Genomic DNA, 27730 nt, shown 5'->3' on the forward strand with positions numbered 1-27730 from the left:
TTTCCGTCGGCTGGATTGAATCACAACCTACTCCTGGTTCCACGTTCCCCTTTAATTGGCGTGGCCGCATGCCTGCAAGGATCTGGATCGCGATTGGCCAGTCCGTGCCGTGCCTTGGCGGCACGATTGGCTGAAACGCTGGGCCCGGACAGCATGCCCCCACGGGATTGGTCACAGACCCCCAGGCCCCGCCTCCTCCGCGGTCGGGCCGCGTGGGGAAGGGCCGCGGACCGCAGGGGCGAGCGTGCTCCGAAAACATGGCGGCGGCGGCGGACCTCGCCCAGATCCCCGACGTGGATATCGACTCCGATGGCGTCTTCAAGTACGTGCTGATTCGAGTACACGCCGTGTCGCCCCCCGGGACCCCAGCCGGGGAGAGCAAAGAGATCGTGCGCGGCTACAAGTGGGCCGAGTACCACGGTGAGGGCGGGGCTGAGGCGGGGCGGGGTCTCCGGGGTCTGTGGGCGGGGCTAGGAGGCCGTCGCGGGGGGGTTGTAGGGAGAGGTGATCCCATATCGGGGTCTCCTCCTGGGCTGGCCGAGAGGAGTCGGGGTCCTGGAGGCAAAGGGCTGCCATGGGCCCGACCCCTCCCTCCTAGTCCCAGCGCCCCTGCCCAGGCGCAGCCCCTCTTCACTTTCATCCCGTCCCAGAGGGTGCCCTGTCCTGGGGAGGGAGCTGCTCAGAGCGGAGCTTCAGACCCCCTTAGCCTCCAAGGGGAGCCAGGGCTCCTTACCGAGCCGCCCTCCCCGTCGCAGCCGACATCTACGACAAGGTGTCAGGCGAGATGCAGAAGAAGGGCATCGACTGCGAGTGCCTGGGGGGCGGGCGCATCTCCCACCAGAGCCAGGACAAGAAGATCCACGTGTACGGCTACTCCATGGTGAGCCCGCAGCCCGGGGCCCCAGTCCTGTCTCGGAGAGACCTGGCCCTCTGAGCTGCCAGACCCGGGGTGCTTCTCAGCTGCTGAACCCTCCTCCGCTGGGGGCCTGGAGCGTCCCCACTTCCCATGTGGCATGACAGGAAACACCTGGGGTGGGAAAGAGGCCCTGCCGGCTTCTGCTGCTCCTGCCCCAAAGGCCTGGCTGGGCTTTTGTCTTTCGTGCTTTGAGGCCATCAGTGTTAGGGACCAACTCGGAGGCCCCTCCCTCTCCGGTCACCGGGCTACCAGCTAACTAACGCACAGGGGCGTCTGGCGTGGTCTGGGCCTCCGGCTAGAGGACCCTTCCTCCAGGTCTGCGCAGCTTGGTGGCCGCATTTCCCCCCAGGGGAGCCCCCGGGGGTACTTGGGGGAGCATGACAGCCCCCTCCTGAGCTGGCCCCTGATGTCCCAGCTGATGGGGTGCCCAGAGCCAGGACAGAGCCGTGAGAGCTGCCTTTCCCTTCAGGGTTATGGTCGCGCCCAGCACTCCATCTCCACTGAGAAGATCAAGGCCAGGTACCCAGACTACAGCGTCACCTGGGCCGACGACGGCTACTGAGGCCCCCCCGGAGCCCGACTGTCTCCGGCAGCCTCCTCAGGACTCTGCCCGTGAGACCCCCTCCCGAGGGGCTGGGCTGCACCCCCTGGCACTTTGCCACCTGGCCAGGCCTCAGTGCCCGGGGGTCCCTCTCCTGGGAGAAGTAAAAGCATCGTCACCCCCGCTGGTCCCTGGATGCAGTGTGTCTTGGCTTCTCTGTTTTTCCATCCTCTCTCTGGACCCCGACTAGGGTGGGTGGGTGGCTGGGCTGAGGCAGCCTGGCCGCCCCTGACCCAGCGCCACCTCTGGGGCCCAGGGAGTGGCGGTGCACACTCAGCCCTTTGGGGTCTGATAACGGGGCCCCAGGCTCCTGCCCCCGTTTATGGCCTCATTACTTCTCCACACTCCCACTCTCCCCAAGGACATCAAGAGGAGGCCTGACAGGTCTTTTACGCAAGGAGCTAGGGCCAAGTCCCTCGGGCCTGCCGACACAGGGCCCATCCCGGCTGCCAGCTGAGGTCACGAGTGATTCCCAGATCGGGTCCCACCGCCCCTGCCCCGCAGCCACAGACAGGCTCCCACCCGGAGAGCAGGGAAGGTTTCAGACTTGGAGCTGGGGCCCCTCTCCCAGGAACCCCCGCCTCCTCCTGGCACAGGGCTCTGGGCAGTGCAGGTGGCATAGGGGAGGGCAGAGCTGCCCCTGTGGCTCATCACCTGGAGTGTGGGCATGCCCCATTGAGGCTGTGACCCCTCTGTGCCCGCCTTCTGTGCCCTCCCAGGGCGCTCTTGGTAGCCTCTCCGGGCAGGGGATTGGGCTTTACAGATGAGGAAACGGAGGCTCAGGTGAGACTAGCTACCAAGGCCATGCAGTGCCAAACAGCAGGTGAGCCTGCTCCAGATCCTCCACTGGGGTCGGCACCTCCAAGCCCAGAGCCCCTAGGTCCGTCTGGAGCCTGAGCCTGGCAGCGCTCACCCCACTGTGCTCGGGACACCTGCTGATGAATAAACAGCCCTCGTTTGTAAGCGAACAAGTGAAGAAAAACTCACACTCTATGGTACAGAGGGGACAGTGTCCCTGGTGGCTAGGGCTGCCCCTCCCCCAGGGGCCGGGTGTGGGGTTTGCACAAGCTGGCTTCCAGGTGGCAGCCTGGGCTGGGCTGAGTTCAGCTCCCAGCAGGTGTGGGGACAGAGGCCCCAGGAGAAACAGCCAAGGCCAATGCCACTTGGTGGGGCTTCCACGGGCAGGAAGGGTGGCCAGGGCCTGATCTTCGGCCTCAAGGAGCCAGGCAGGGGGGAGCCTCCCTGGGCCAGGGGCCCCTGTCCCGAGTGCTCTTCCAGCCGGCTGGTCGTCGGTGCAGGGTGGGGCCGGGCGTGGGGCCACGGGTATAGAAGGGGCTGAGCCCTGTCTCCAGTTGGAGCAGAGTCAGCCTGTGGGGCCTTGAGCTGATAACCAGGCAAAGTCCCCACCAGGCTGGTCAGTGTACACACCGCTCCCCGGCCTGGCCATGCCTCTGCCCGGCCACCTCCTGCCCGCGCTGGTCCTGCTCCTGGGTGAGTCATGGGGCCTGGCTCCTGAAGCAGGAATGCCCTGGGCTGCCGTGTTGGGCCTGTGGGGAAGGAGGGGTGCGGGGCTGCAGCGGGGACACAGGGCGAGCCCTCGGGGTCCCGAGGACTGTCCCGGCGGGGAGGCAAGTGTCCTGCTCCGCCTGGCCATGGCCTCCAGCCAGGCTGCAGGTGAGAGGGCCCTGAAGGCAGGTGCTCAACCTCTGCTCTTGACCTGGGTGGAGCAGGGGAGGGCTGGGCCGCCCATCCATGCGTCCCCTGGGGAGGGCACCCTTCTGGCAGCCCCTCGGGGTCCTTGCTGGCCTCCTGCACGTCCCCAGGGAGCGTCCCCATCAGGGGCTTTTGCCCGTGCACCCCCATCCTAACACTGAGCCGGCCTCTCCAGGGCCAGACGTGATCTGCTTGGCCCTGACGGGAACCCCCAGGTGGCAGTTCTCTGTGGGTTCCAGGCCCCCAGACACCGGCTCAGGCCGCGACCTGAACGACCTTCTGGCCGGGACCCCAAAGCAGGGTGACCGTTGTCCCAGGCCGCCCAAGTCTGAGCAGTTTCTGGGCCATGGAACTGGCCTGGGCAAACTGCACCATGGGCTCTCCCTGCTCTGGGCCACTTGGCTGTCTCTCTGCTGGCAGCAGGGTCCCTGGGCTGGGCCTGGGTCCCCAACCGCTGCAGGGCCCCCCGCGAGGCTGTGTGCAACTTCGTGTGTGACTGCAGAGGCTGTCCCGACGAGGCCCAGTGTGGTGAGCCAGGCCCCGGGCGGGGAGCAGGCGGGGCCGGCAGGCGGCCGCCCAGCCTGACCACCCACCCTCCCAGGTTACCACGGGGCCCCGCCCGCCCCCGGCACCCCCTTCTCCTGCGACTTCGAGCAGGACTTCTGTGGCTGGCGAGACATCAGCACTTCAGGATACAGCTGGCTCCGAGAGCGGGCAGGGGCTGCGCCCGGGGGTCCGGGGCCGCGCTCAGACCACACTCTGGGCACTGACCTAGGTGAGGCCTGGGCGGGTCTCCATGCCACCCCTCCCCGCTTTGCTTCCTGCCTGGTCTCCTGATCTCCCGCCCCCGCCAGGCTGGTATGCGGCTGTTGGCACACACCGCGGGAAAGAGGCGGCCACCGCAGCCCTGCGGTCCCCCGTCCTGCATGAGGCAGCCCCCACCTGTGAGCTGAGGCTCTGGTACCACGCGGCCTCTGGAGGTGGGTCCAGGACACTGCGCCCAGGTTGGGTGTCCCGACAGAGGGACCAGGAGAGGAAGGGGAGCCGCTGCAGAGATGGGAGGGCGCCCCAGGGCGGGCAGGGGGCCTGGGCTGGCCACTGCCACCAGGCTGGGGGGGGCGCCCGGGGGCTTCAGCTGCTCCAGGACCCCCACTGCAGATGTGGCAGAGCTGCGGCTGGAGCTGACCCACGGTGCAGAGACACTGACTCTGTGGCAGAGCTCGGGGCCCTGGCGCCCAGGCTGGCAGGAGCTGCTGGTGACCACTGGCCGCATCCGGGGTGACTTCAGGGTGAGATGCGGGGTGGTCTGGGGGGCGGGGCAGCGGCGAAGGTCTGAGCTCTGAGTCTCCAGGGACCTCACTCTCTTCAGGTGACCTTCTCTGCCACTCGAAATGCCACCCACAGGGGCGCTGTGGCCTTGGACGACATGGCCTTCGGGCGCTGTGGGCTGCCCAGTAAGGCCCTACCGGGACCCACACCTGGGGACGGGGGCGGTGGGCAGGAGCTCCTCGTCTGCTTGTCCTGGCCCAGAAGGCCTTGAGCCTTTCCGCCACTAGCGCTGCCCCCTGGGGCCTTGGGGCCTCTGATGGGTTGACCCTCCCCCGCCCTAGCCCCCCAGGCTCGCTGTCCCCTGGGGCATCACCATTGCCAGAACAAGGCCTGCGTGCAGCCCCACCAGCTGTGCGACGGGGAGGACAACTGCGGGGACCGTTCGGATGAGGACACACCCACCTGCAGTGAGCCAGGCTGGCGGGGCGGCGTGTGGTTCAAGGGAGGGGGTGGCCCTTGGCACAGTCCTTCCGGGGTGAGGTGGCTAGTGTCCATCTGGAGCTGGAGCTGTGTAACCTGGGCCCTCAGCACAGACCGGGAGGCAGGGGCCCGGGGAGGAGGCCGCTCAGCAGCCAGAGCCCCGCTTCCCCCCGCCCCAGGCCACCACCTGGCCACGGATTTTGAGATGGGCTTGGGCCTGTGGAACCACTCGGAGGGCTGGGCCCGGAACCACAGCACAGGCCGCCCCCAGCACCCTGCCTGGCCGCGCGGGGACCACAGCCGGAACAGCGCTCAGGGTGAGGCCCATTGGGGACCCCAACCACTGTCCTGGCCACACTTGGTCCCAGCACCCACCCGGCCACCCCGGCCCACGCCTGCCTTCTCCCCAGGCTCCTTCCTGGTATCCACGGCTGAGCCCAGTGACCCTGCCATCCTCTCTAGCCCCGAGTTCCAGGCCTCTGCCCCCCACAACTGCTCGGTGAGGCGAGGGGGCGATAGTGGGGTGCCTGCCCTGAGTGCCTGGGCCTGGAGTTTCTCTTGACTGTGCTTGGTCCCCTCCCAGCTGGTCTTCTATCACTATCTGCATGGGTCCGAGGCTGGCTGCCTCCAGGTGTTCCTGCAGGCTCGGAGCTCTGGTGCCCCCCAGACCCCCGTCCTGCTGCGGGGGCGCCGCGGAGAGCTGGGGGCCGCCTGGGTTCGAGACCGTGTCGACATCCAGAGCGGGCGCCCCTTTCGGGTGAGGCTGGTGGGGGCAGTCGGGGGAGAGGGCATGCAGGGCCCTCAGAGAGCAGAGAAGGGAGCCCAGGGGGTCCCAGTGTGCAGGCCAGGGCCGGGAGGGGTCGCCTTCCAAGGTCCCTCCTGAAGGGCTGGGGGTGGCGCGGGAGGGGAGACAAGTACCCCTTCCTTGCCGGGGGGCGGGGGGGGCGGGGAGAGGGCGCGAAGGAGCAGACCGCGGGCATGACAGAGGAGTGCTGGGGGCCCGCAGATCCTCCTGGCCGCGCAGACGGGGCCCGGGGGCGTCGTGGGCCTGGACGACCTCATCCTGTCGGACCACTGCAAACCAGCCCTAGGTGAGCCTGCGGAGCACCGCCCCTCCTCAGCCGAAGCCGAGCCCTGCCCGCCTGACCCCAGCTCTGCCCCCACAGAGGGGTCTGGCCCGCCCCCAGGTCCCTGGCCCCAGCCGTTCAGCCTGCAGCCCCGGAATTTCTGTGAGCCCGGACATCTCTTTTGCGAGGACCTGTGCGTCCCCCCGGAGCAGCTGTGCGACTTCCAGCAGCAGTGCCTGGGGGGAGAGGACGAGCAGGAGTGCGGTAGGGGCGGGGCTATGGAGCCACGCCTCCCTCCCTCCCGACCCTCCCCGCTGCCGGAGTGGGCGGGGCTGTGGAGCCACGCCTCCCTCCCTCCAGGTCCTCCCCACTGCCGGAGGGAGCGGGGCTGTTGAGCCACGCCTCCCTCCCCCGACCCTCCCCGCTGCCGGAGTGGGCGGGGCTGGGGAGCCACGCCTCCCTCCCTCCAGACCTGCTCCACTGCCGGAGGGGGCGGGGCTGTGTAGCCACGCCTCCCTCCCTCCAGACCCTCCCCGCTGCCGGAGTGGGCGGGGCTGGGGAGCCACGCCTCCCTCCCGCCAGACCCTCCCCACTGCCGGAGGGGGCGGGGGCGGGGGCCCGAGACCATTCCCGCCGGCTGCTGTTGCAGGCACCACGGACTTTGAGGACCCCTCGGCCGGGGGTTGGGAGGACGCCAGCGTGGGGCGCCTGCAGTGGATGCGTGTCTCGGCCCAGGCGAGCCGGATCCCCGGAGCGGACGCTGCCGGGAATGTTGCTGGTGAGGCCCGAGGGCCCCAGCGCAGGGCAGCCTCCCGCCCCCTTGGGTCTGCATCCAGACCGGCGCCTGCTCTGCCTCTTTGCACTTGGGAGGGTGTCTGAGTTGCGGGGAGGGGCTCCTGGAAGGAATCAGCTGAGTTGAGGCTCTTCCCCAGGACACTTCCTGTCCCTGCAGAGGGCCTGGGGGCAGCTGACAGAGGAGGCCCGGGTTCTCACACCCCTCCTGGGCCCCTCAGGCCCGCGCTGTGAACTCCACCTGGCCTACTATTTTCAGAGTCAGCCCCAAGGTACTGCTGTCCCTCTGGGCCCTCTGGCAAGCCCTGGACAGGGGCCGTATGTGTGTGGGGGGGGGCGGGGACCGCCCACGGTCACCCCTCACAGGCTTTCTGGAGCTGGTCGTGGTGGAGGGCAGTCGGCGTGAGCTGGTGTGGCAGGCCCCTGTCCACAGCCCTGTGGGCTGGAAGATGGACACCATCCTTCTTGGGGCTCGCCACCGGCCCTTCCGGGTGAGGAGGGCAGCCTGGGGAGGGGGGCACAGAGCTGGCCTTGGCCTAACAGCCTCATTCCTCACTCCCCCCCCCCCCCCCCCCCCCCCCCCCCGCGAAGCTGGAGTTTGTTGGGCTGGTAGACTTGGACGGCCCTGGCCAGCAGGGCGCTGGAGTGGACCACGTGACCCTCAAGGACTGCAGCCCCACGGTGGCCACCGAAAAAGACGCAGGTCCTTCCCTTAGCACCCAGCCCCCCCCCCCCGCCCAGTCCTGGAGGGACCCCTGCGAGTCCCCACTCCAGGAGCAAGTCTCTCCCACCCTCTCGGGACTCAGAAGGGGTGTGGGGTTGGGGGGCTGCTGACCCACCATGGCCCCGCCCCCAGAGGTCTCCTGTAACTTCGAGCGGGACACGTGCAGCTGGCACACCGACCACCTCACAGATGCCCATTGGCGCCGGGTTGAGAGCCAAGGCCCCAGGTTCGACCACACCACGGGCCGCGGTAAGGCAGTGCGCCCAGACCTGGGGGCGGCGCTCAGACTCAGAGGAGACGCCCTACCCCAGGGGGCAGAGGCGAGCGCTATCACCCTGGACCAAGCCTCTCCTGGAGCCTGGCGTCTCTGCAGCTCAGCCCCACATCCCCCCTGCAGGCTACTTCATGCTCCTAGACCCCACGGAGCCCCCAGCCCAGGGTCCCAGCGCCCACCTGCTGACCCAGCCCCAGGCACCCACAGCCCCTCAGGAGTGCCTCTCCTTCTGGTACCACCTCCACGGGCCCCAGATCGGTGAGACCCCCACGGGAATCCAAGTTCGGTCTCCTGGTCCCTCGGGGGCTGTGGAGGGGTGAGGGGCAATCTGGAGTTAGGGTCTTGTCGCCTCAACCCCCTCCCTCTAGGGACCCTGCGCCTGGCCATGAGGAGAGAAGGGGAGGCAGACACTCATCTGTGGTTGAGGTCTGGCACCCACGGCAACCGCTGGCACGAGGCCTGGGCCACCCTCCACCACCCGCAGGACACCAGCGCCAAGTACCAAGTGAGGTCCAGTGCCCGGGCAGTGGTGGGCAGGGAAGGCCCCAGCCAGCTGACCCCCTCTGCCCCCCAGCTGCTGTTCGAGGGCCTCCGGGACGGGTACCACGGGACCATGGCATTGGACGACGTGGCTGTGCGGCCTGGGCCTTGCTCGGCCCCCAAGCGCTGCTCCTTCGAGGACTCGGCCTGTGGCTTCTCCACGGGAGGCCAGGGCCTCTGGACACGCCAGACCAACGCCACAGGCCATGCCGCCTGGGGTCCCCACGCCGACCACACCACAGAGACGGCTCAGGGTGCTGGCAGCGGACGAGCAGTGGGCAGAGGGCTGGGGTGGTGAGCTGAGGGGGAGGCAGGCTGACGCTGGCATCCCCCAGGGCACTACATGGTGGTGGACATGAGCCCGCAGGCTCTGCCCCGCGGCCACGTGGCGTCCCTGACGTCGGAGGCACACAGGCCCCTGGCCCAGCCTGCCTGCCTGACCTTCTGGTACCACCTGAGCCTGCGCAACCCAGGTGAGGGGCCGCTGGGACCAGGGGCCCCTGGGAGCCCCCACCCAAGAGCCCTGAGCGGGCAGTCTCCCTGCCGCTGCTGACGGGGCTGCGCGGGCGGCAGGCACCCTGCGGGTCCACGTGGAGGAGGCCAAGAGGCGGCAGGTGCTCAGCATCAGCACCCACGGCGGGTTCGCCTGGCGCCTGGGCAGCGTGGACGTGCAGGCCGAGCGGGCCTGGAGGGTGAGTCAGGTCGGAGGGGCCCTCCTTGCCCCCAAGGGCCGTCTAGTCCAACCCAGGCACAAGGCCACCCTGCCCTGTGCCTGCCAGGTGGTGTTTGAGGCTGTGGCCGCGGGCGTGGAGCGCGCCTACATTGCCCTGGATGACCTGCTTCTCCAGGATGGGCCCTGCCCTCGGCCAGGTGGGAACCTGCGGCCTGGCCCCGGGACCCGGCAGGCCCTGCTCCGTGCCAACCCAGAGAGGCCTGGCCTGCCCTCTGCCCCAGGAGGGGTGGCATCCCAGGGCTGGAGGGAGGTGGGGACGCTCTTACCGCCCAGATCCCTTGCAGCTTCCTGTGACTTCGAGGCCGGTCTGTGTGGCTGGCATCATCTGCCCTGGCCTGGCCTGGGCGGGTACAGCTGGGACTGGAGCAGCGGAGCCACACCCTCCCGCTACCGCCAGCCCCCTGTGGACCACACCCTGGGCACAGAGAAAGGTGGGTCTGAGTCGGGAAGGGACCCGGGTGCCACCCCCCACCCTGGCCACCCAGCCCAGCCCACCCAGGCTGCTGTCAGGGTCAGAGGCCAAAGGTCAGGGGGCCTGCTGGGCACCCCACCCTCTCGTTTCCAGGCCACTTTGCTCTCTTCGAAACGGGTGTGCTGGGCCCGGGGGGCCGAGCGGCCTGGCTGCGCAGCCAGCCACTGCCTGCCACCGAGGTCTCCTGCCTCCGCTTCTGGTACCACATGGGCTTTCCCGAGCACTTCTGTGAGTTGGGCTGGGGTACCTGGGTGGCAGGAGGAGCAGGGCGAGGGTGGCACGCCCCGAGCGGGTCGAGCCCCTGACACTCCCCGGCCCCTGCTCGCAGACAAGGGCGAGCTGAGGGTGCTCCTGAGCAGCGCGCAGGGCCAGCTGGCTGTGTGGGGCACAGGCGGGCACCTGCGGCACCAGTGGCTGGAAGGCCGGGTGCAAGTGGCCAGCGCTGAGGAGTTCCAGGTGAGGCCGGGCTGCCCAGAGCCAGGAGACCCCGGGGGCTCGGGGGGCTGTCCTCCCCCCGCCTCCCCGGGGGCCACACAGCCTCTGCTCCCTCCCGGTCAGATCGTGTTTGAAGCCACTCTGGGTGGCCAGCCGGCCCTGGGGCCCATTGCCCTAGACGACGTTGAGTATCTGGCCGGGCAGCATTGCCAGCAGCCTGCACCCAGCCAGGGTAAGCCCTGCCCAGATCAGCCGGCCCGCCCTGTGTCTGGGCCTCCATCTGTGGCTCACGGCCCTCGTGGCTGCCAGCAGCCCTGCTCCACACCCCCCTTGCCTGCTGTGCCCCACCCAGAGCTGGGCGGTCCCTGGTGCCCAGGCATGGGGTGCCCCCACCCCGGCCTCTGCACTTTGTGCTCCTGCACCGGGGTGCGGCCAGCCCTCTGAGGGGATGCCTGTCAGGCCAGAACCACAGCAGCCTCTTCCTGAATTACTCTGGTCACTGCTGCCTCCTGCCAGGCAGGGTCCAGCCGGGTGCCGTGACCCCACAGGTCTGTGGACCGACCTTAGCCTGGGGCAGCCCTTTCTTCAAGGGGTGAACCCAGAAGCTCTCTGGGGCCATGGGGACAGCCAGGGACGGGGCCAACAGGGAGGGCTTGGCTTCCGGGTCACATGCCCTGTGGCCCACAGGGGACAGGGCAGTGGCCACATCGGTGCCAGCCATGGTTGGTAGTGCCCTCCTCCTCCTCGCGGTGCTGGTGCTGCTCGGACTTGTAGGGCGACGCTGGCTGCGGAAGCGGGCGGGCTGCCCCTCCGGGGGCGAGTCGGAGGCCCCGGCCCCTGGCTTCGACAACATTCTTTTCAACGCGGTAGGAGCTCTGGGGGGCGCTGGATGGGAGCCAAGCCACTGGGCCCTCCTGCGAGAGCAGGACCCCCTGCCCCCCGGGCTACGAGCGCCCAGGGCTCGTGAAGCTCCTCTCCCTCCTCCCAGGATGGCATCACCCTGCCAGCGTCAGTCACCACCGAGCAGTAGACAATCCAGAGAAGACGCCAGCTGCTCCAGAAGTCCCCATCCCTCCCCAGGACCCTAGCCCAGCACTACCTGCACCCTCACGCCTGGGTGTGGTCGTCACCCCAACAATAGCCCTAGCTCACAGAGACACCCCGGCCACTGAGGTCGAAGTCTGCGCGTCCTGCTCCCTGCGTCCCCAGACCCCCCCACCTGCCTGAGAGTCATGCTTGGGGGTACCTCCCACGTGTGTGTGACTCAGGTGACAGGAAACAAGCAGACCACAAGAGACAGGACCAGGGCCTAAAGGCACCGGGAGGCAGAGGTGGGGCACCCCGAGAAGCCCCAGCCCAGCCAGGTGGGACGCTGACCCCGGGCCCATCTGGGGGATTCTGCATCCAGATAAAGCCAGACAGAAACCCCCACAGGTACAGGCGACAGACGGGAGCAGACACAGGCCCGAGGTGGCCTGGAGCTGGGCTGGTGGGGGTGCCCTGATGTGTGCATGGTGCCAGATAAGGGCCCGCTCTGTCTCCTCGCCACAGTAAGGCTCCTCTGTCCAGTGTCCCAAATAAAGGTCGCTGTGTGACGTGTCCCAATCAGCGTCTCAGCAGTCCCCAGAGTGGTGTCTCCAGACAGAGACCACGGAGTGTCCCTGTGCTGCCCCTGCAACAGGTCACTGGGAGGCAAAGCAGAGGTCCCTGCCTCCCGGGCCTCACAGGGCCTAAGGACGAGCTGACCCCCTGGAGGTGTGTCCAGGGTATCCAGTCAAACGGACTCTTCCTGAACAGGAAGGCCACCGGCTCTGATCTGACTCGCAGGAGAATGAGCCACCACCCACCTGGGTCTGGAAGGCCGCCCTGGCTGTCCTGGGAGGGGGACGGGGCACACCTGTATGGCCAGGTATCCCTCACCAACCCAGGGGGCTCCGGCTTGCCACCCCCACCCCCACCCCCTGGGCTCTGCAGGGAAGGATGGGACCAGGGCCTCTGTGCTGGGGCTGGGGGGTGCCCACACTGGGCTCTGGTGCCAAGTGGCGGACGGACGTCCCCCAACTGTCCCAGCCGGCATGGAGGAACACAGGGACCCCCCCCCACGGCCCCTCGGGCTCCCCCGTGGCCACATTGTGGGCCAGAGCGAGGGGCGCTGCAGGCATACAGACAGGCGCCACCACTCGGCCGGCAGGGAGGGCAACACACGTTTATTGCCGTCGCCGCGAGCCGGGCGCAGGCGCAGCTCCTCTCCCCACGGTCCGGCCACCCACCCGCGGGAGGTGGTCCCCTCGGGAGCCACAGCGGCGACTGGGCAGAGCCAGGGGAGAGGAAGGCAGCGCTCTGCGCCCCCTGGAGGGACGGGACGGGGACGGGGACGGGGACGGGGGGGTGGAGGGGGACGAGGAGTGGCGGACACTTTGCAAGGTTCTGTTTGTTAGTCTGACAGCAGGCGTGGGTGGAGGGGTCTGGGCAGGGCTGCCGCCGGGTCCGCTCGGCCGCGTGATGAGAACGCGCTGCCGCAGGTGGTCGAGGGCAACCAGCCAGGTGAGCTCAGCCGGAACGCACTGATTTCGAGGCTTTGTGTTCATTTTGCCCTGGGCCCCTTCTCAATGGGCTTCCCGATGTCCCTCCCCCGGAGCTTGAGGCCTGAAAGAGCCGGCGGCCCACTGATCTCTGCAGCTTCAAGGACAAGGCGGCTCCACGGCGTCCCCACCCGCTGCCCCGAAGGTGGCAGCGGGCACCCTCCCTGACCCCTGAGCACCAGCTGCCGGCCTCCGGGGCTGGGGGGGACACATCCCTAGCTCTCAGGGCTCGCTTTCAGGAGCATGTGCCTACCCACCTTGGAGGACGTTCCTTCCCAGAACCGGGCCTCCTCACTCAGAGCCACGTGGACACCCCTGGGGGGGCGGGGGGGCTCACGTGGGCGCGGAACGTGCCCGATGCTGGGACGAGAGCGTTGCAGGGGGCGCGCGGGCCCACAGCACAGTGGCAGGAGGTGCCAGAGGAGGAGCCAGACACTCCTCGCTCTGGGCATTTTCTCTGGGGCCTCGGAGCCCTTCCCGTGCCCGCCCTCCCCGACCCCACCCCTACCGCGGAGGGGCAGCGCCCCCGCCTGACCAGGAGGGCGCAGGACACTCACCGATGGCTCTCTCAATTTTGCCCAGCACCTGGTTGTTGGGTATGGCCCGGCCACTCTCATAGTCCGCGATGACCTGCGGCTTTTCGTTGATTTTCTAGAGAGAGCGTGTATTTTGCAGTCGGTTCAAGAAGGAAAGGCTGAGGCTGGAGCCCCTCTGGGGGAGACACCTCAGGCCCGCCTGTGGGGCAGCGTGTGGCCTGGGCGGATGGCAGCCCCAGGGCCGGGGCGAACGATGACCCTGGGTCACCAGGCGAGCAGAGCTGCCACTCCCACCCCGCCAGGCTCACTCACCGTCGCCAGGTCCTTCTGTGTCAGCCCCTTGCTCTGGCGGCCCTGCTGGATCACCTTGCCCACCTCGAGGGTGACCCGGTCGTGGTGCAGCTCCTCCGTCTCCCGGTCCAGCTTGGCTGTGTTCTTGGTGATTGAGTGCTGTTTGTTCTGGCCGGCGGCCCCTGGACCGGTGGGAAGCAGGGCAGAGGGGAGGGTTGGCAACAAGCCCAAGGACCAAGCCCAAGAGGTGCCCTGTGCCCAGAGTGACTGATAAGCCAGGCCACCCAGAGTAGTGGCGGCCCACGGGCCGAAGAGCACGGAGCCCCGAGGCTTTCGCAGCTGTGAGAAGCGTGCGGGACAATCCCTCCCGACCTCTGCCGACCTCAGCTGCTCTGACAAGATCCCAGACCCTCTGAGCTCTGCAGCAGCCTCGGCTGCCAGAGGCCATCCTGACAGCCCCGGGGCCCCAGGCACCCACTGCGGACCTGAACCCCAACAGCACACCCTGGTTTTGGTAGTGGAAACACAAGTACCTACATTTCTTGGAAGTCTCCACATCTTCTCCTCGCCTCTGAGCTGCTAAGATGGCCTAGAAAATGAAGAAATGTCTTTTGGTCAAAGTTAGCTTTGGCGGTATCTGGCAAACACCAGTTTAGGCCTCGTCAGCCAGTAGGCACACTGCCAACGCCTGGTGCTTTTCTAGCCCAGGCAGCAGGGCCGGGAGCTCATGCCCAAAGCGCTGTGCTGCTGGCCCAGTATCCAGTGCTTTTTCAAGGCTGACAAGCAACGCTGGGCTTAAACCAAAGCTGGTTATACAAATCCCTCTACAACCAAACAGCCAGGCGACTCTCAGCAACTCCTGCTCAGGAAAAGAGACAGAGCTCGTGTCTCTGCAGTGAAGAAAGGCAAGCCAATAGCTTCCTTTCAGAAACCCACACTCGAAATAGATTCGCTTCTCTACCAGACCTGCTGGCAAAAGCAGAAAGAAATGCCAAGTCAATCTGGCTCCTGAGAGAACCCATAGCACCATGCCTGCAGTCCCTGCCCTAAACATCACCAAAGGCAGTGATACCCCTGGGTCTAGGCTTGCCTGCTGTTAATACAACATATCTCTTGAAGCTTCTGACAACTCAGACATGCCTGAGGAACAGCCTAGGTGTGTTATGTTCAAACGCTTTCTAGACCTGTTCAAAGCTGCTTTTTTAAATCAAATTTTATTTATTTTTATTTTTTTGTCTTTTCTAGGGCCGCACCTGCGGCATATGGAGGTTCCAGGCTAGGGGTCGAATCGGAGCTGCAGCCACCAGCCTACACCAGAGACACAGCAACGCGGGCTCCAAGCTGCGTCTGCGACCTACACCACAGCTCACGGCAACGCCAGATCCTTAACCCACTGAGCAAGGCCAGGGATCGAACCCGCAACCTCATGGTTCCTAGTTGGATTCGTTAACCACTGGCCCATGATGGGAACTCCCAAAGCTGCCTTTGAAGAAAGAAAAAAAAAAAAAAAAAAAAGACTGAACTTGACTTAGACTGACTAACGAGTCCAGGTCAGGTCAGTGAATGCCGTTCACCAGGGCCGAAGTCAGTACCGGGCCAGGCCTGATACTGCATGTCTCAGGCCTGCCCAGGGTGGCCTGAGAGTATCAACAAGCAGGGGTGGAGGCCGAACCGCCCTCCCCGCCTTACATCAACTCACAGGTGAACCTTGGATGGATTAGCCAGGCTGGGAACCTTCTGCCTCAAGTACCTCTCAGGGCACGCTGGCTACCCCTGCAAGATGGGGACGCAGGGTCTCCCTGTGTGCTGGGTTTCTAGGTCACCTCGGCCTGGGGCCAGGGACTCCCTTCAGTCAGCAATGTGCCTCAGGCAGCATCTGACGGGCTAAGCACCAGGCAGCCCGTAGAGGGGGGAAGGAGATTCTGGGGCAGGGGGTGCGGGCCGCCTCTGCCTGTCCCATCCCTTCCTGGGAACTGCCACTTACCCGTGCCTCGTCCCCCATCTCCGCTCCAGGTCCTCCCTGCCAACCTCGCCCCACGCCTCCTCCACTCCATGCCCTGTCCTCACCAAGAGATACAGGGCCTCGCCCGCAGACCTTAATCATCGGCGCGAAAACGCCCCGACCCTTCGACACACACCTCGCCCGATCTCCCGCTTCCCACCCGTCCCGGGCCCCCGCCGGGTCCCCGCCCCCGGCCCCCCACCTCTGTCCCCACTCCCCGCCCCTGCGGCCGCCCCGCCCGGCCGTTCCTGAGTCCCGAGGCCCGCGTTGCGTCCGCACCTGCTTGGACTTGGCCTGGGCGGCTGTGGGGCCCTTTTTGCGCAGCACCGTCACCGTGTCCCAGTCACTCTCAGCCATGGCGGGGCAGACGAGGCAGACGGGGCAGGAGGGGCAGGAGGGGCAGGCGGGTGCAGGCGGTCCGTCCGGCGGCTCCGCAGCAGCTGCTCTAGACCCTGCGACGCGACGTCCCTTCGTCGAACGGCCGCTTCCGGCGCCCGGCGCGGGTCCGCCCCCTCCTCCCATTGGAGGAGGGTACTGGAGGCGGGCACTTCCCGCGTCTCGGGGCCAATCGGCGCCGGGCTCGTCTGAGACAGCGCCGGGGGAGCGAGTGCGCGACGTCAGGGCTGGAGCGCGTGGCCGCTGGGGGGCGCTGAAGCGGGGGCGGGTCGCTGGGGGAGCTGAGAGGCGTTCGGGAGCGCTGGAGAGGCGGTGGGGGACAGGGGACGCCGGGGGAACAAGGGGCCCTGGGGATGCTGAAAGGGCGCTTTGGAGCGCCGAGGATCGATTGGGGGGAGCGGGGGCGCTAGGGAGAGCCAGAGGACCTGGGGTGAGGGGGTGGGAACCCCGGCTGGGGAAGGCAGCACAGCGAGGCCCCCGGAATGGGTATGGGTGCAGGACGTGGGGTGGGGTCCTGCGAGGGGAAACGCGAATGGGGGTGCCGTGCGCCGGGGCGAGAAGAAGAGGGGACCCAGGGAGAAGAGGGGGCGCAAGTAGGGGGAGGGAGACTGGAGCCTACATCTGGTTTCTTGGTCTCATCTTTGGGGATCCGGGTCCACCAGCCACGGCCTGGCTGCAAGGTGGGTGCGCAAACTGGATGCCAGGGAAAGGTAGCCTCATCGATTTTTTGGTGGTTGAAGTTAGTTTCAATTTCATTTCTTTCTTTTCTTTGTTTTTGATCACCCTGAACGCAATTCCAAGTTCTACTTATCTAGAGTTGTGCTCCCATGACACAAAGATGGGGGCTGGGGTGGATGTAGGCTTGGTGGGGTCTAAGGCATATATAATTTCCAAGGAAATGTGCGAAATTATAAAAACAAATTGACTACAAAAAACAATATTTTCGTATAACATGTATATTCTGAAAATATGTACACATAACTTTACAGTAATGTAATATAATGTACACAATGTAATATATACATTGTTTTACAATAATTTTGTAATATTTATTTATTTTATGATAAACTCTGCATGAGAAAATAAGCCGATAGTTATAAATTTTAAGACTGACGAATGCCACAAGCATCACAAAATTCAGAAAAAATAATGTTTGTATGAATTAATGAATGCATCTCTACTGCTTTTGCTTACATTTCTGGCTGTATTCTCATTGAATGCCACATTCAATGAGACTTCGCAGAATTGTTTTATGGAAAGAGCGGAAAGAGAATTCAGTCATACCTCTAACATGTTTGAACAGATTTGCATCTGATTGTTACTGCAGACATCGGTGTGGCTAATACTTGCGGCTTCGCAGAGACGCACTCTTTGCAGCTTTCCTACAGGTTTCTGCTCCACAAGACAAGAATTTTGAAAAATGTGTCCACTTTAATAAATGATAGCCAGTTATTTACCAGCAAACGCTCTTTGGAAATAGCAGAAGAACTGCACCCCCAACCCTGCGAGAGACAAACGCCAAATTCGGAGAATCAGGAGGAGGGGAAAACCTGCTTTTATAGTGAAAAGGAGATGTGGGCGGGGCTGCGATAACCAAAAAGCCCATTTGAGGAGCTGGGGGGGGGGGCGGTCCAAAGCCCGGAGGCTTCCCATTGGCTGAGGCTGCAGTCTCTGGTTGGCTGGGGTGTCCTGGGGCGGAGGGAAGTTTCCTTCTTTCTGCGGAGGAAAGTCGAGGCGCCTTCCTGCCCAGGCTGTGGGTGGGGACCTCTTCCCGGTCAGGGTAACCGACAAGTGCGGTAACCGACATGTGCGGGGGGCGTGCGGGCGTCCACTCCAGGCCTGGCCTGACTCCAGCTTTAGCGAGGTTTCAGGAATTAAACCCGCGCATTCCAGCCCCGTGTCAGGAGGACTGAGTTCTGCTTACAGTTTTGCGCAGATTCCCTTCTTCACACGGCAAACCTTATTTTTTTTTCGCTTCCACGTATTTCCAGCTCCGGGCGCAGTGCAGGTGGGTAATTGGCAGCTGTAGAAGATTCACCTGCCCCAGGTCAGGCCAGCACTACCGAACAGCATGAAAACAGCCCATAAACCTCAACTAAATGCGCCCCAACTCAAGCTCCTTCAAGTGAGGTCCCCCAAATGCCTGTGGTCTGCAGGGAGCCCAGGAAGAGTATGAAGAAGGCGGAGTTTGCCTGGAAAGAGGCAGCGGTCTTAACCGCTAAGGTACCCTACTCGTGGAATTGAACCAACACCGGGCGTGTGAACCCCAGGAGCGGCCCTTGGCTGGAGTTCTGGCTGAGATCCCTGCAGGAGAAGTTGCATCAGCTCTGTGGTACTGCGGCTGCCCTGGTTGGCTCAGCCGGGAGATGGGGACATGTAGACCTCGGTGTCCATGTGACCCCAGGACATCCAGCCCTTGGATAGGAGTCCAGCTCTGCTGCCACAGAGATCTCTGCAGCCCCCTTGCTTGCGGCCCGTGCTACCCCCAGGGCGCAGGTGGTATAGGTCCCTGACCTGCATCTTCCCTCACCCCATCCTGGCTCTGAGTGCTCTCAGCTGACGTGGGGCCCAGGGGAATGAACCTGCAGCAGCAGGCGGGAGGCCTGGTCAGCAGTTCATGTCTTCCCAGAGGGGCCACTCCACACCCTTTGTTTTCTTTAGTTTGTAATTGTTTTATTCTGCTGAACTGAGTAAATAAGATCAGGTTTAGGGTTTGTTTCTTCATGCTAGTGGGGATGCACCTGAGCAAACAGGTCTCCTTTTGGCGCCCCAGTGTGTCAGTCATTTAATCTCCCTTCTTAAATTCATTCCCCCCTCAGTGGGTAGGTAGGCAGGTCTCAGGGAGCCATTGTCACACCACCATTGTTTTATGTATTTCTTTTTGTCTTTTTTTTTTTTCTTTTTGTCTTTTTGCCCTATCTGGGCCGCTCCCATGGCATATGGAGATTCCCAGGCTAGGGGTCCAATCGGAGCTGTAGCTGCCAGCCTACGCCAGAGCCACAGTAACACAGGATCCGAGCCCCATCTGCGACCTACACCACAGCTCACGGCAACGCCAGATCCTTAACCCACTGAGCAAGGGCAGGGATCGAACCTGCAACCCCATGGTTCCTAGTTGGATTCATTAACCACTGCGCCATGACGGGAACTCCTCTTTTTGTCTTTTTAGGGCTGTCCCTGTGGCATATGGACGTTCCCAGGCTAGGGGTTGAACCAGAGCTGTGTCTGCTGGCCTACACCACAGCTCACAGCAACTCGGGATCCCTAACCCACTGATGGAACCTGCATCCTCATGGATACTAGTCAGATCAGTTTCCACTGCGCCACAATGGGAACTTCCCACTGTGGTTTTAATGAATCCTCTCTCTGTGCTGTTTATTATTATTATTATTTTGTCTTTTTGCCATTTCTTGGGCCACTCCCATGGCAAATGGAGGTTCCCAGGCTAGGGGTCTAATCAGAGCTGTAGCTGCTATCCTATGCCAGAGCCAGAGCAACATAGGATCTGAGCCACGTCTGCGACCTACACCACAGCTCACAGCCAGATCGTTAACCCACTGAACAAGGCCAGGGATCGAACCCGCAACCTCATGGTTCCTAGTCGGATTCCTTAACCACTGCGCCATGACCAGAACTCCTCTCTGCGCTGTTTAAACCAGAGTTCCTGTTGTGGCTCAGGGGGGACGAACCCAGTTAGTATCCATGAGGACCTGTGTTCAATCCCTGGCCTTGCTCAGTGGGCTAAGGATCTGGCATTACTGTGAGCTGAGGTGTAGGTTGCAGACGATGCTTGAATCTGGTAGTGGTGTTGCTGTGGCCGTGATGTAGACCAGCAATTGCAGCTCCAGTTCAACCCATAGCCTAGGAACTTTCGTATGCTGCTGGGGTGGTCCTAAAAAGATAAATAAATAAATAAAGTAACCAGTGTTATTCATTTGTCTTCACATACAAAGGAGAGAAAATATAATTCCACACGCTTCTGGAAGGCAAAGATAAAACCTGGCTATTTCTATATTTCCTTTTTGTTTTTTGGCCACGCCTGCAGCATGTGGAAGTTCCCAGCCAGGGATCAAACCACAGTAGTGACAATGCTAGATCCTTACCATGCTGAGCCACAAGGGAACTCATCTATATTTTGAAAATAAAGATATTAATTTGAATATTGTATCCCTGATGAAAATCAGCACTGAGTTATCAGTTAAAAGCTATCCCAAAAAATCTAGTAAATGCGCGTATCCACACACCTCAGGAAGGAGGGGTTACTCATGTACTTGCAGGCTGTTCATGGAGTTCCTGCCGTGGCGCAGCAGTTTAAGGATCTGGTGTTGTCTCTGGAGCAGCGTGGGTTTGAATCTCAGCCCGATTCAGTGGGTTAAGCATCCAGCGTTGCTGTAGCTGTGGTGTAGGTCATAGCTGTGGCTTGGATTCGATCCCTGACCTGGGAACTTCCATATACCAGAGGTGTGGCGAAAACAGAAAGTCTCTGATTACCAAGGCTAACAGACTTCAAGTGGTCCCATGATCCCACTTCCTGGAAGTCCAGCCTTGTGAAATCCCTTTCCCCCCTGTTTAAAGCATGTTTCATTGTGGTAAAATACACAATGTACAAATTACCGCCTTAGCCATTGCAAAACTCTCGAGTTCGGTGGCCTGACGCACATTCATTGTTCTATGAAACTCCCATGGTCCAACTCCCGAATTCTTTATTTCATAAAAGCTAAGACTCTTTCCCTGTTAATCGCTGACTCTTCTTTCACTCTCTCCCCGAGCCCTGACACCTGTTACTCTACGTTCTGTCTCTATAACTTCATTATCGGAACCTCATCTAAATGGAAGAATACACCACTTGTCCTTGTGTAACTGGCTTATTTCACTCCGAGTGATGGCCTTAAGGTCCATTCAGCTTGTGGACTGTGTCAGAGGTTCCTTCCGTTTCCAGGCTGGATAATCCCCCATTGTGTGTACATAGCATATTTGCTCATGCCTCTTCCATTCGTGAGCATTTGGGTTGCTTCCATATCTGGCTATTGTGAGCAGTGCTGCTGTGCATATGGATGTACACATATCTTTTCAAGACACTAATTGCATTTATTTGGGTTTATACCCAAAGGTGGAATTGGTGGATCATATGGTAATTCCATTTTTTTGGCCACACCCACAGCATGTAGAAGTTCCTGGACTAGGGATTGAACTTGAGCCACAGCAGTGACTGGAGCCACAGCCATGAGAGTGCAGGACCCTTAAGCCATGAGCCATCAGGGAATTTCTGGTAATTCTGTTTGTAATATTTGAGGAACTGCCCTACTTATTTTTCAAGGATATATTTTATAAATATTGTCCCATTGTCTTCTGACTTCCATTGTTTCTGATGAGAAGTCCTCTGTCACTCATGTCTGTTTGTATCATTCGTCTCTACTTGTATCCTGCACATAATGTGACATGTTCTCTGGCTGCTTCAAGATTATCTCTTTTTTTGGGGGGTGGGGGTCCCCGTTATGTGCCCAAGTATAACTTTCTTCATAATTTTCCTGCTTGGGTTTGCTGAATTTGGGGGACCTATATGGTTGTTTTTCATCAAATTGGGGAAAATTTTACTAGTATTCAAATATTTTTGTTTTTTCTGTTCCATTTTCCCTTTTCTTCTAGAATTCCAATTAAGGTATATAATTCTGCTTGTTATGTCTCACAGTTCAGATTTTTCCACCTTTATTCTTTCAGCTCTTTATCTCTTTTTCTTTCTGCTCTGCAGACCATTTCTATGGTTCTCTACTCAGGATCACTCATCCTATTTTCTGCCATCTCCAATATGATATTTTTTAATATAAGTACATCCCCAATATTGCATGGAGTATGCTTGTCCCCCTCCTCTTTTGTTGTACCCACAGCATGCAGAAATTTCTGGGCCAGGGATCGAACTAGACACATAGTGACAACACCAAATCCTTAACTGCTAGGCTACCAGGGACTCCTCCAATATTAAACCCAGGTAGAGTCTTCATTTCTGATACTATACCCAGGCTACATCTCAACTATATAAGGTGTCATAGGATGTGATTTTTGGGCTTTGTCTCAAATGTAGAAGATGTCACAGGTATGACAACTCCAGATGGATATTTTCTGAAAAGAAGGAGCCTTTTGGGATTAGAACAGGAGTTACCTGCTGAGGTCTGCCTTTGGGGAAGAACCTTCTGGCTACAGTGTGGAGGATGGGTGTGTGAACATAGGGTCCAAACAGTGCTCAGGGGAGCATGGGGAGTGAAGTGGACTGGCCAAGCCAAAAGGAATGGTGCAGGGCTGGGAAGAGTGACGTTCTTGTGGAAGCTGATGCTATAAGGTTGGAGCAACAGAACAACATGCCGACTGTTAACGTAAAAGTTATTGGTTTCATCCTTTTTATTCTGATGAATATGACCATAAACGTACTGTTCACAGATGATCCACATAATGCACTGTGATTCTATTCTTTCCCACCATATCTCTAATTTTTTGGTTGGCTGCAACCAAAAAAAAATTTTTTTTTTTTGGCTCCCACGCAGCATATGGTGTTTCTAGGCCAGGGATCATATCCGAGCTGCAGTTGTGACCTAAGCCACAGCTGCAGCAGTGCCAGATCCTTAACCCACTGTGCCATACTGTTGGGAATGAAACCTGTGTCCCAACACTCCCCAAATGCTGCGTATCCCATTGCGCCACAGTGGGGACTCCTATTTGCTTCATTTTTATTTACCCCCATTAATTGGGCGCCCGACTGTTAGAGCTGTAAATCTCCTCTCCAGCCATCAGGGGACCAGCCATCCCTATGCTCCCCAGGCGTCATCCTCTGCAGCCTGTTCTCTCCAGACAAGTTGGTGTGGGCGTCCTCCAGACCTGAGACACTGGTTGGCCTGAAACTGTTTTTTTTTTTGGTCTTGTCTAGGGCCACACTTGCGGCATATGGAGGTTCCCAGGCTAGGGGGTGGAATTGGAGCCGTAGCCACTGGGCCTACGCCAGAGTACAGCAATGTGGGATCCAAGCTGCATCTGCAACGTACACCACAGCTCAGGGCACCGCTGAATCCTTAACCCACTGAGCAAGGCCAGGTATCGAACCCACAACCTCATGGTTCCTTGTCGGATTCATTAACCACTGAGCCACGATGAGAACTCCTGGAACTGTCTTTTGAGGAGTTCCTCCTCTCTCCTGAAGGCAATACCAGCATCTTCTTTCTGTTCACCCTTATCTTGGTGGGCAGTCTCCTGTAGCTTTTAGACCAAGACTGCATGGGAAGAAAAATTTTGAGACACAAGATGTTTGAAAACGTCTTTTCTTAGAGTTTTATTTATTTTAATAATGATTTTTATTTTTCCATTATAGCTGACTTACAGTGTTCTGTCAATTTTATACTACACAGCGAGGTGACCCAGTGACACATACATGTGTACATTCTTTTTTCTCACATTATCAGGCTCCATCACAAGGGACCAGACATAGCTCCCAGTGCTATACAGCAGGATCCCATTGCTTATCCATTCCAAAGGCAATAGTTGGCATCTATTAACCCAAAATTCCTAGTCACTCTCACTCCTTCGCCCTCCCTCTTGGAAATCACAAGTCTGTTCTCCATGTCCATGATTTTCTTTTCTGTGGAAAGGTTCATTTGTGCCCTATATTAGATTCCAGATATAAGTGAAATCACATGGTATTTGTCTTTCTCTTTCTGACTTACTTCACTTAGTATGAGAGTCCCTAGTTCCATTCATGTTGCTGCAAATGGCATTATTTTGTTCTTTTTTATGGCTGAGTAGTATTCCATTGTGTATATATACCACATCTTAATCCAATCATCTGTCAACAGACATTTGGGTTGTTTCCATGTCTTGGCTATGGTGAATAGTGCTGTGGTGAACATGTGGGTGCCTGTGTCTTTTTCAAGGAAAGTTTGATCTGGATATATGCCCAGGAGTGGGATTGCTGGGTCATATGGTAGTTCTATGTATAGTTTCCTAAGGTACCTCCATACTGTTTTCCATGGTGGTTGTTCCAATTTCCATTCCCACCAACAGTGCAGGAAGGTGCCCTTTTCTCCACACCCCCTCCAGCATTTGTTATTTGTGGACTTATTAATGATGGCCATTCTGACTGGTGTGAGGTGGTACCATGTGCTTGTTGGCCATCTGTGTATCTTCTTTGGAGAAATGCCTATCAGGCCTTTTGCCTATTTTTCAATTGGGTTGTTTCTCTTAGAGTTTTAAAGGCCTGCTCCATTGTCTTCTAGTTTCCATATTACACCTGAGAAGTCCCATGTCTTTCTTGTTGTCCATGCTGACACCTGCCTGGCTTTGAGTGCCCTCGTGCCGCTCCCCCCGCCCCACAGTCTCTGTCTCTCCCTCCCTCTCCCTGCCCCCACTCCTGCCTGGAAGTTTGAGGATCTTCTACTTGCCCCCCTTTCTCTGCCACATCAGGGTAACAGCCTTGGTGTGGTTTCCTACCATGTCCTCTGCACTCTAGAAGCCCTGAACTTGGATAATAGGGCCCTCCGTTTGGGAACGTTTTCTTGTGCTATTTCCTCAAGCATCTCCTCCCTTCCTTTCTCGTTTCCACTGTTTGGAATTCCTATCAATAAAATCTTAGAATCCCTCCTGGGGCTGTGAATGTCCTTATCTTTTTAATGGAAGTACAGTGAATTTACAATGTTGTATTAATTTCTGCTGTGTAGGAGTTCTCTTCTGGTGCAGCAGCTTAAGGATCTTGATTTGTCACTCCTGTGGCTCACGCTGCTGCTGTGGCTTGAGTTTGAACCCTGGCCCTGGAACTTGCAAATGCTGCGGGTGCTGCCAAAAAATTTTTCTTCCATCTGTACAGCAAACTGATTCAGTTAAACATATATACACACTCTTTTTAATATATTCTTTGCCATTATGTTTTATCATAGGACATTGAATATAGTTCTCTGTGTACAGAGAGGCCCTTGCTGTTTATTCTCTCCGTGTGTGATACCTTACTGCCTGCTGACTCCAACCTCCCACGCTGTCCCTCCCCCAACCCGCTCCCACTTGGCAACCACAAGTCTGTTCCCCTTGTCTGTGAGGAAAGACCACTGTTTCTGTTTCATAGATAGATTCATTTGGGTTATATATTTTTTCTTTTTTCTTCTTTTTTTTTTTTTGTGGCTGCATGTGAGGCATGTGGAAATTCCTGGGGCAGGGGTTGAACCCACACCACAGCAGTGACCTGAGCTGCTACAGTGATGATGCTGGATCCTTAGCCTGCTGCACCACAAGGGAACTCCTGTGTGTGTGTGTGTGTGTGTTATAGTTTATTTTATTTATTGTCTTTTTTTTAGGGCCACACCCACGGCATATGGAGGTTCCCAGGCTAGGGATCAAACTGGAGCTGGAGCCACTGGCCCACACCACAGCCACAGCAACACAGGATCTGAGCCAAGCCTGCAACCTACACTGCAGCTCATGGCAACACAGATTTGTTTCTGCTGAGCCACAATGGGAACTCCTGTGTGTCATATTTTGGATTCCACATGTAAGTAATATCATATGGTATTTGTACTTCTCTTTCTGACCTACTTCACTTAGTGTGATAATCGCTAGATCCATCCATGTTGCTGCAAATGGCCTTATTTCGTTATTTTTTCTGGCTGAGTAGTATTCCCTCGCACACATGTACCACATCTTCTGTATCATTTCTGCTTGTAACTCCTTTTCTTTCTGCTCCACTTTTGGAAGATTTCCTCAACTTAGAAGCCTTTCACTGAAAGGGCCTCTGGGTGTGAGCAGAGCCACTGCAGCTATGGTGACTCTCTCCTTCTGCCACCAAGGGGCAGATCGTACATGACACAGCCAACCAAAGGTTCGTTGAGCACTTGCAACCACTGTCAGTGATACAGAGCCTCCTCCTCCTCCGGATGTCCCCTGTTGGCTGCCGGCAGCGGCCCAGCCTGTGTGGAACTCCCCCCTCAAACTGCAAATCCCTTGCGGAAGTCGGCAGCACGCTGTGTTTTGGGGGGGAATGTTGGGTGCAGTGTGTCCTTCCGACCCTGGCGGGACTCCGCGCCCCTGGCTTAAACAGCAACGCAGGGGACACTGGCACAGCGGCCACTTACTCCGGCTCTGTCGTTCTATGTGGCCACCAGGAGTCTTCATCTGAATTGACGGTTTTCCTGCTGTGATGTCTAAAAGGCGCCAGGATTGGCTTTGGCTGGACACTGACAGAGTCCCACGCTCTGGGATGCACCAGGAAGTGAAGGACCCTCCTCTTTATAAACACGTGGTTAGAGTTGGTTTACAATGTTGTGCCCATCCCTGCTGTCCTTTTTTCCCCCTGGCCACACTCGCAGCATGTAGAAGTTCCCAGCTGCTCTGGCCAGGGCTCAAACCTGTGCCAGAGCAGCAACCTGAGCCACACCAGTGCCAGTGCCAGATCGTGAACCCCCTGAGTCACCAGAGAACTCCACCAAAATTTATTAAGCTTGATAAGAATCTTTCTTTGGTCACGTATGAGGGAAAATAGATGGACAGATACAGCTGGGCTGTGTTGAACATGACAAGAAGAAGAAAGATCAGTTGAGACCAAAGCATTTTTACATTTTGCAGCTATTAGGACTCAAACTAGAAACCGGGAGTTCCCTCGTGGCCCAGGGTATTAAGGATCCAACATTGTCGCTGCTGTGGCTCCGGCTACAAGTGTGGCATGGGTGCAGCCCCTGGCTTGAGAACTTGCACGTGCTCTGAGTGCGGCCGAAAAAAACCACCACCGGAAACTGGTCTCTAAGGTTATTCATTACTGTGAGCAATAGAGGTTGAAGCAAGGATGCCCCTTGTTTTTGAAAAAATTCGTTACTGTCGCGAAAATTCTGATCCATCCTTTTCCCTTTTTCTATCCTTTACTGAAAGTATCTATTTTTACCCGCGCGATTGTGTACGTGAGGTTCAGCAAAAGGACATTTTCACAACTCGCTTTTCTTTTAGGCCGTGGTCGTCATGGAATATGCTCGGTCCTGTGGCGAAGGGGATTTAAGGGGTCCATCAGGCGTCCTCAGCGAGGGCTCGAAGACCAGGTGAGCAGGAGGCTAGGGCAGCCTGTGGTCCAGGAGGGCAAGCGGCCAGCCTGGGCAGGAGGAGGCTGGCCAGCACCCTGCTCCAGCACCCTGGCCGCGATGTCAGCTGCAGAGGAAGGACTGTGTAGACTAAGCCTGGTGCGGGGCTCCTGCGCCTGGCCAGGGGAGGGCCGGGATGGGGGCCAGCTGGAGAGGGTGGGGCTGCCGGGGATGGGCCTGGAGTCTGGGGAAGCAAAAAGGGATGGTTGACAGGTGGCAGCAGCAGGGTCAGAGGCCGCAGCTGGGTCCTGGGCAGGTGGGGCCCCGCTGCGGGAGGGTGGCCATGCAGAGAGCAACGCCTGCTGCCCTGGGGTGCAGGGAGCCTTCCGGACACAGAGCTGTGGACCTTGGCCAGTTGAGTCACTTGCTGGGTCGAGGGTGAGCAGGGCCCTCTTAGGGTTTGTGAGTCCAAAGCAAGGCGGCGGCGCAAAGTCCCCACGGAGACCAGGTGCGCAGCTGTCTCGGCAGGACCTCGGCCCGGAGTCGCGGGCCAGGGCGGCAGTCCCGGACGCGGCCGGCAGGGGGCGCCTGAGGACCCGCCAGGCTCCGCATTGGGGTGGAGGGAACCGCGGCCCCCTGCCCGGGAGCAGCACCCGGGGGACGACACAAGCACGCAAACGGGGCGTGGGCGAGGGGACGCACCTAACGCGGGGCCACCCGGAGAGAGACCTTCTCCACTCAATCTTGAGACCCTAAAACCTGCAGAGGGCGCAGGCTGTGCCCAGCGCCTGGGGGGCAGGGAGCGGGTCTGGTGGAGGGACTGGCGGTTGGGGTTGCAAAGGCCCTGGGGCCAGGTCAGCTGGCGATGGGAGGCGGG

At 59.7% G+C, this 27730-nt stretch overlaps 3 protein-coding genes across 38 annotated transcripts; 2 read left to right on the plus strand and 1 right to left on the minus strand.

Moving 5' to 3' along the window:
• Nucleotides 1-199: 199 nt before the first annotated feature.
• PHPT1 (phosphohistidine phosphatase 1) lies at nucleotides 200-1653 on the plus strand. 3 transcript variants are annotated; one of them, NM_001412272.1, is made up of 3 exons: nucleotides 200-420; nucleotides 756-880; nucleotides 1386-1653. In NM_001412272.1, the coding sequence occupies exons 1-3, from the start codon at nucleotides 258-260 to the stop codon at nucleotides 1476-1478; spliced, it is 381 nt and encodes a 126-aa protein (NP_001399201.1). In that variant the 5' UTR covers nucleotides 200-257; the 3' UTR covers nucleotides 1479-1653. The 3 variants fall into 3 exon arrangements, with proteins under 3 accessions (NP_001399201.1, NP_001432338.1, NP_001432339.1); NM_001445409.1 differs by having other exon boundaries at nucleotides 200-322; NM_001445410.1 differs by lacking the exon at nucleotides 756-880.
• Nucleotides 1654-2871: 1218 nt separating this feature from the next.
• MAMDC4 (MAM domain containing 4) lies at nucleotides 2872-11621 on the plus strand. 34 transcript variants are annotated; one of them, NM_001445405.1, is made up of 29 exons: nucleotides 2872-3008; nucleotides 3651-3758; nucleotides 3832-4005; nucleotides 4085-4210; nucleotides 4389-4519; nucleotides 4600-4684; nucleotides 4841-4966; nucleotides 5159-5296; nucleotides 5390-5478; nucleotides 5563-5736; nucleotides 5986-6070; nucleotides 6146-6310; nucleotides 6696-6824; nucleotides 6979-7110; nucleotides 7205-7329; nucleotides 7430-7541; nucleotides 7695-7811; nucleotides 7960-8094; nucleotides 8205-8341; nucleotides 8411-8630; nucleotides 8712-8849; nucleotides 8950-9068; nucleotides 9156-9246; nucleotides 9394-9540; nucleotides 9675-9809; nucleotides 9910-10037; nucleotides 10140-10248; nucleotides 10704-10882; nucleotides 11005-11621. In NM_001445405.1, the coding sequence occupies exons 1-29, from the start codon at nucleotides 2963-2965 to the stop codon at nucleotides 11044-11046; spliced, it is 3642 nt and encodes a 1213-aa protein (NP_001432334.1). In that variant the 5' UTR covers nucleotides 2872-2962; the 3' UTR covers nucleotides 11047-11621. The 34 variants fall into 34 exon arrangements, 14 of the variants coding, with proteins under 14 accessions (NP_001432334.1, XP_084842017.1, XP_084841954.1 ...); XR_014822207.1 differs by having other exon boundaries at nucleotides 2873-3008; nucleotides 7695-7788; XM_084985891.1 differs by having other exon boundaries at nucleotides 2873-3008; nucleotides 3654-3758.
• Nucleotides 11622-12203: 582 nt separating this feature from the next.
• Nucleotides 12204-15923, minus strand: EDF1 (endothelial differentiation related factor 1). The gene is made up of 5 exons (XM_003480635.5): nucleotides 15707-15923; nucleotides 13963-14014; nucleotides 13447-13607; nucleotides 13156-13249; nucleotides 12204-12662 (listed from the first exon to the last, which is right to left on the minus strand). Exons 1-5 carry the CDS (start codon nucleotides 15782-15784, stop codon nucleotides 12601-12603), a joined length of 447 nt encoding a protein of 148 aa, XP_003480683.3. The 5' UTR covers nucleotides 15785-15923; the 3' UTR covers nucleotides 12204-12600.
• Between the last annotated feature and the right edge of the window lie 11807 nt (nucleotides 15924-27730).

The sequence above is a fragment of the Sus scrofa genome, chromosome 1 (genome assembly GCF_054392235.1).
Source record: "Sus scrofa isolate SSC_HxYL_T2T_F1_AM1 chromosome 1, Sscrofa_HxYL_maternal_Yorkshire_Landrace_v2.0, whole genome shotgun sequence".
Taxonomy (NCBI): Eukaryota; Metazoa; Chordata; class Mammalia; order Artiodactyla; family Suidae; genus Sus; species Sus scrofa.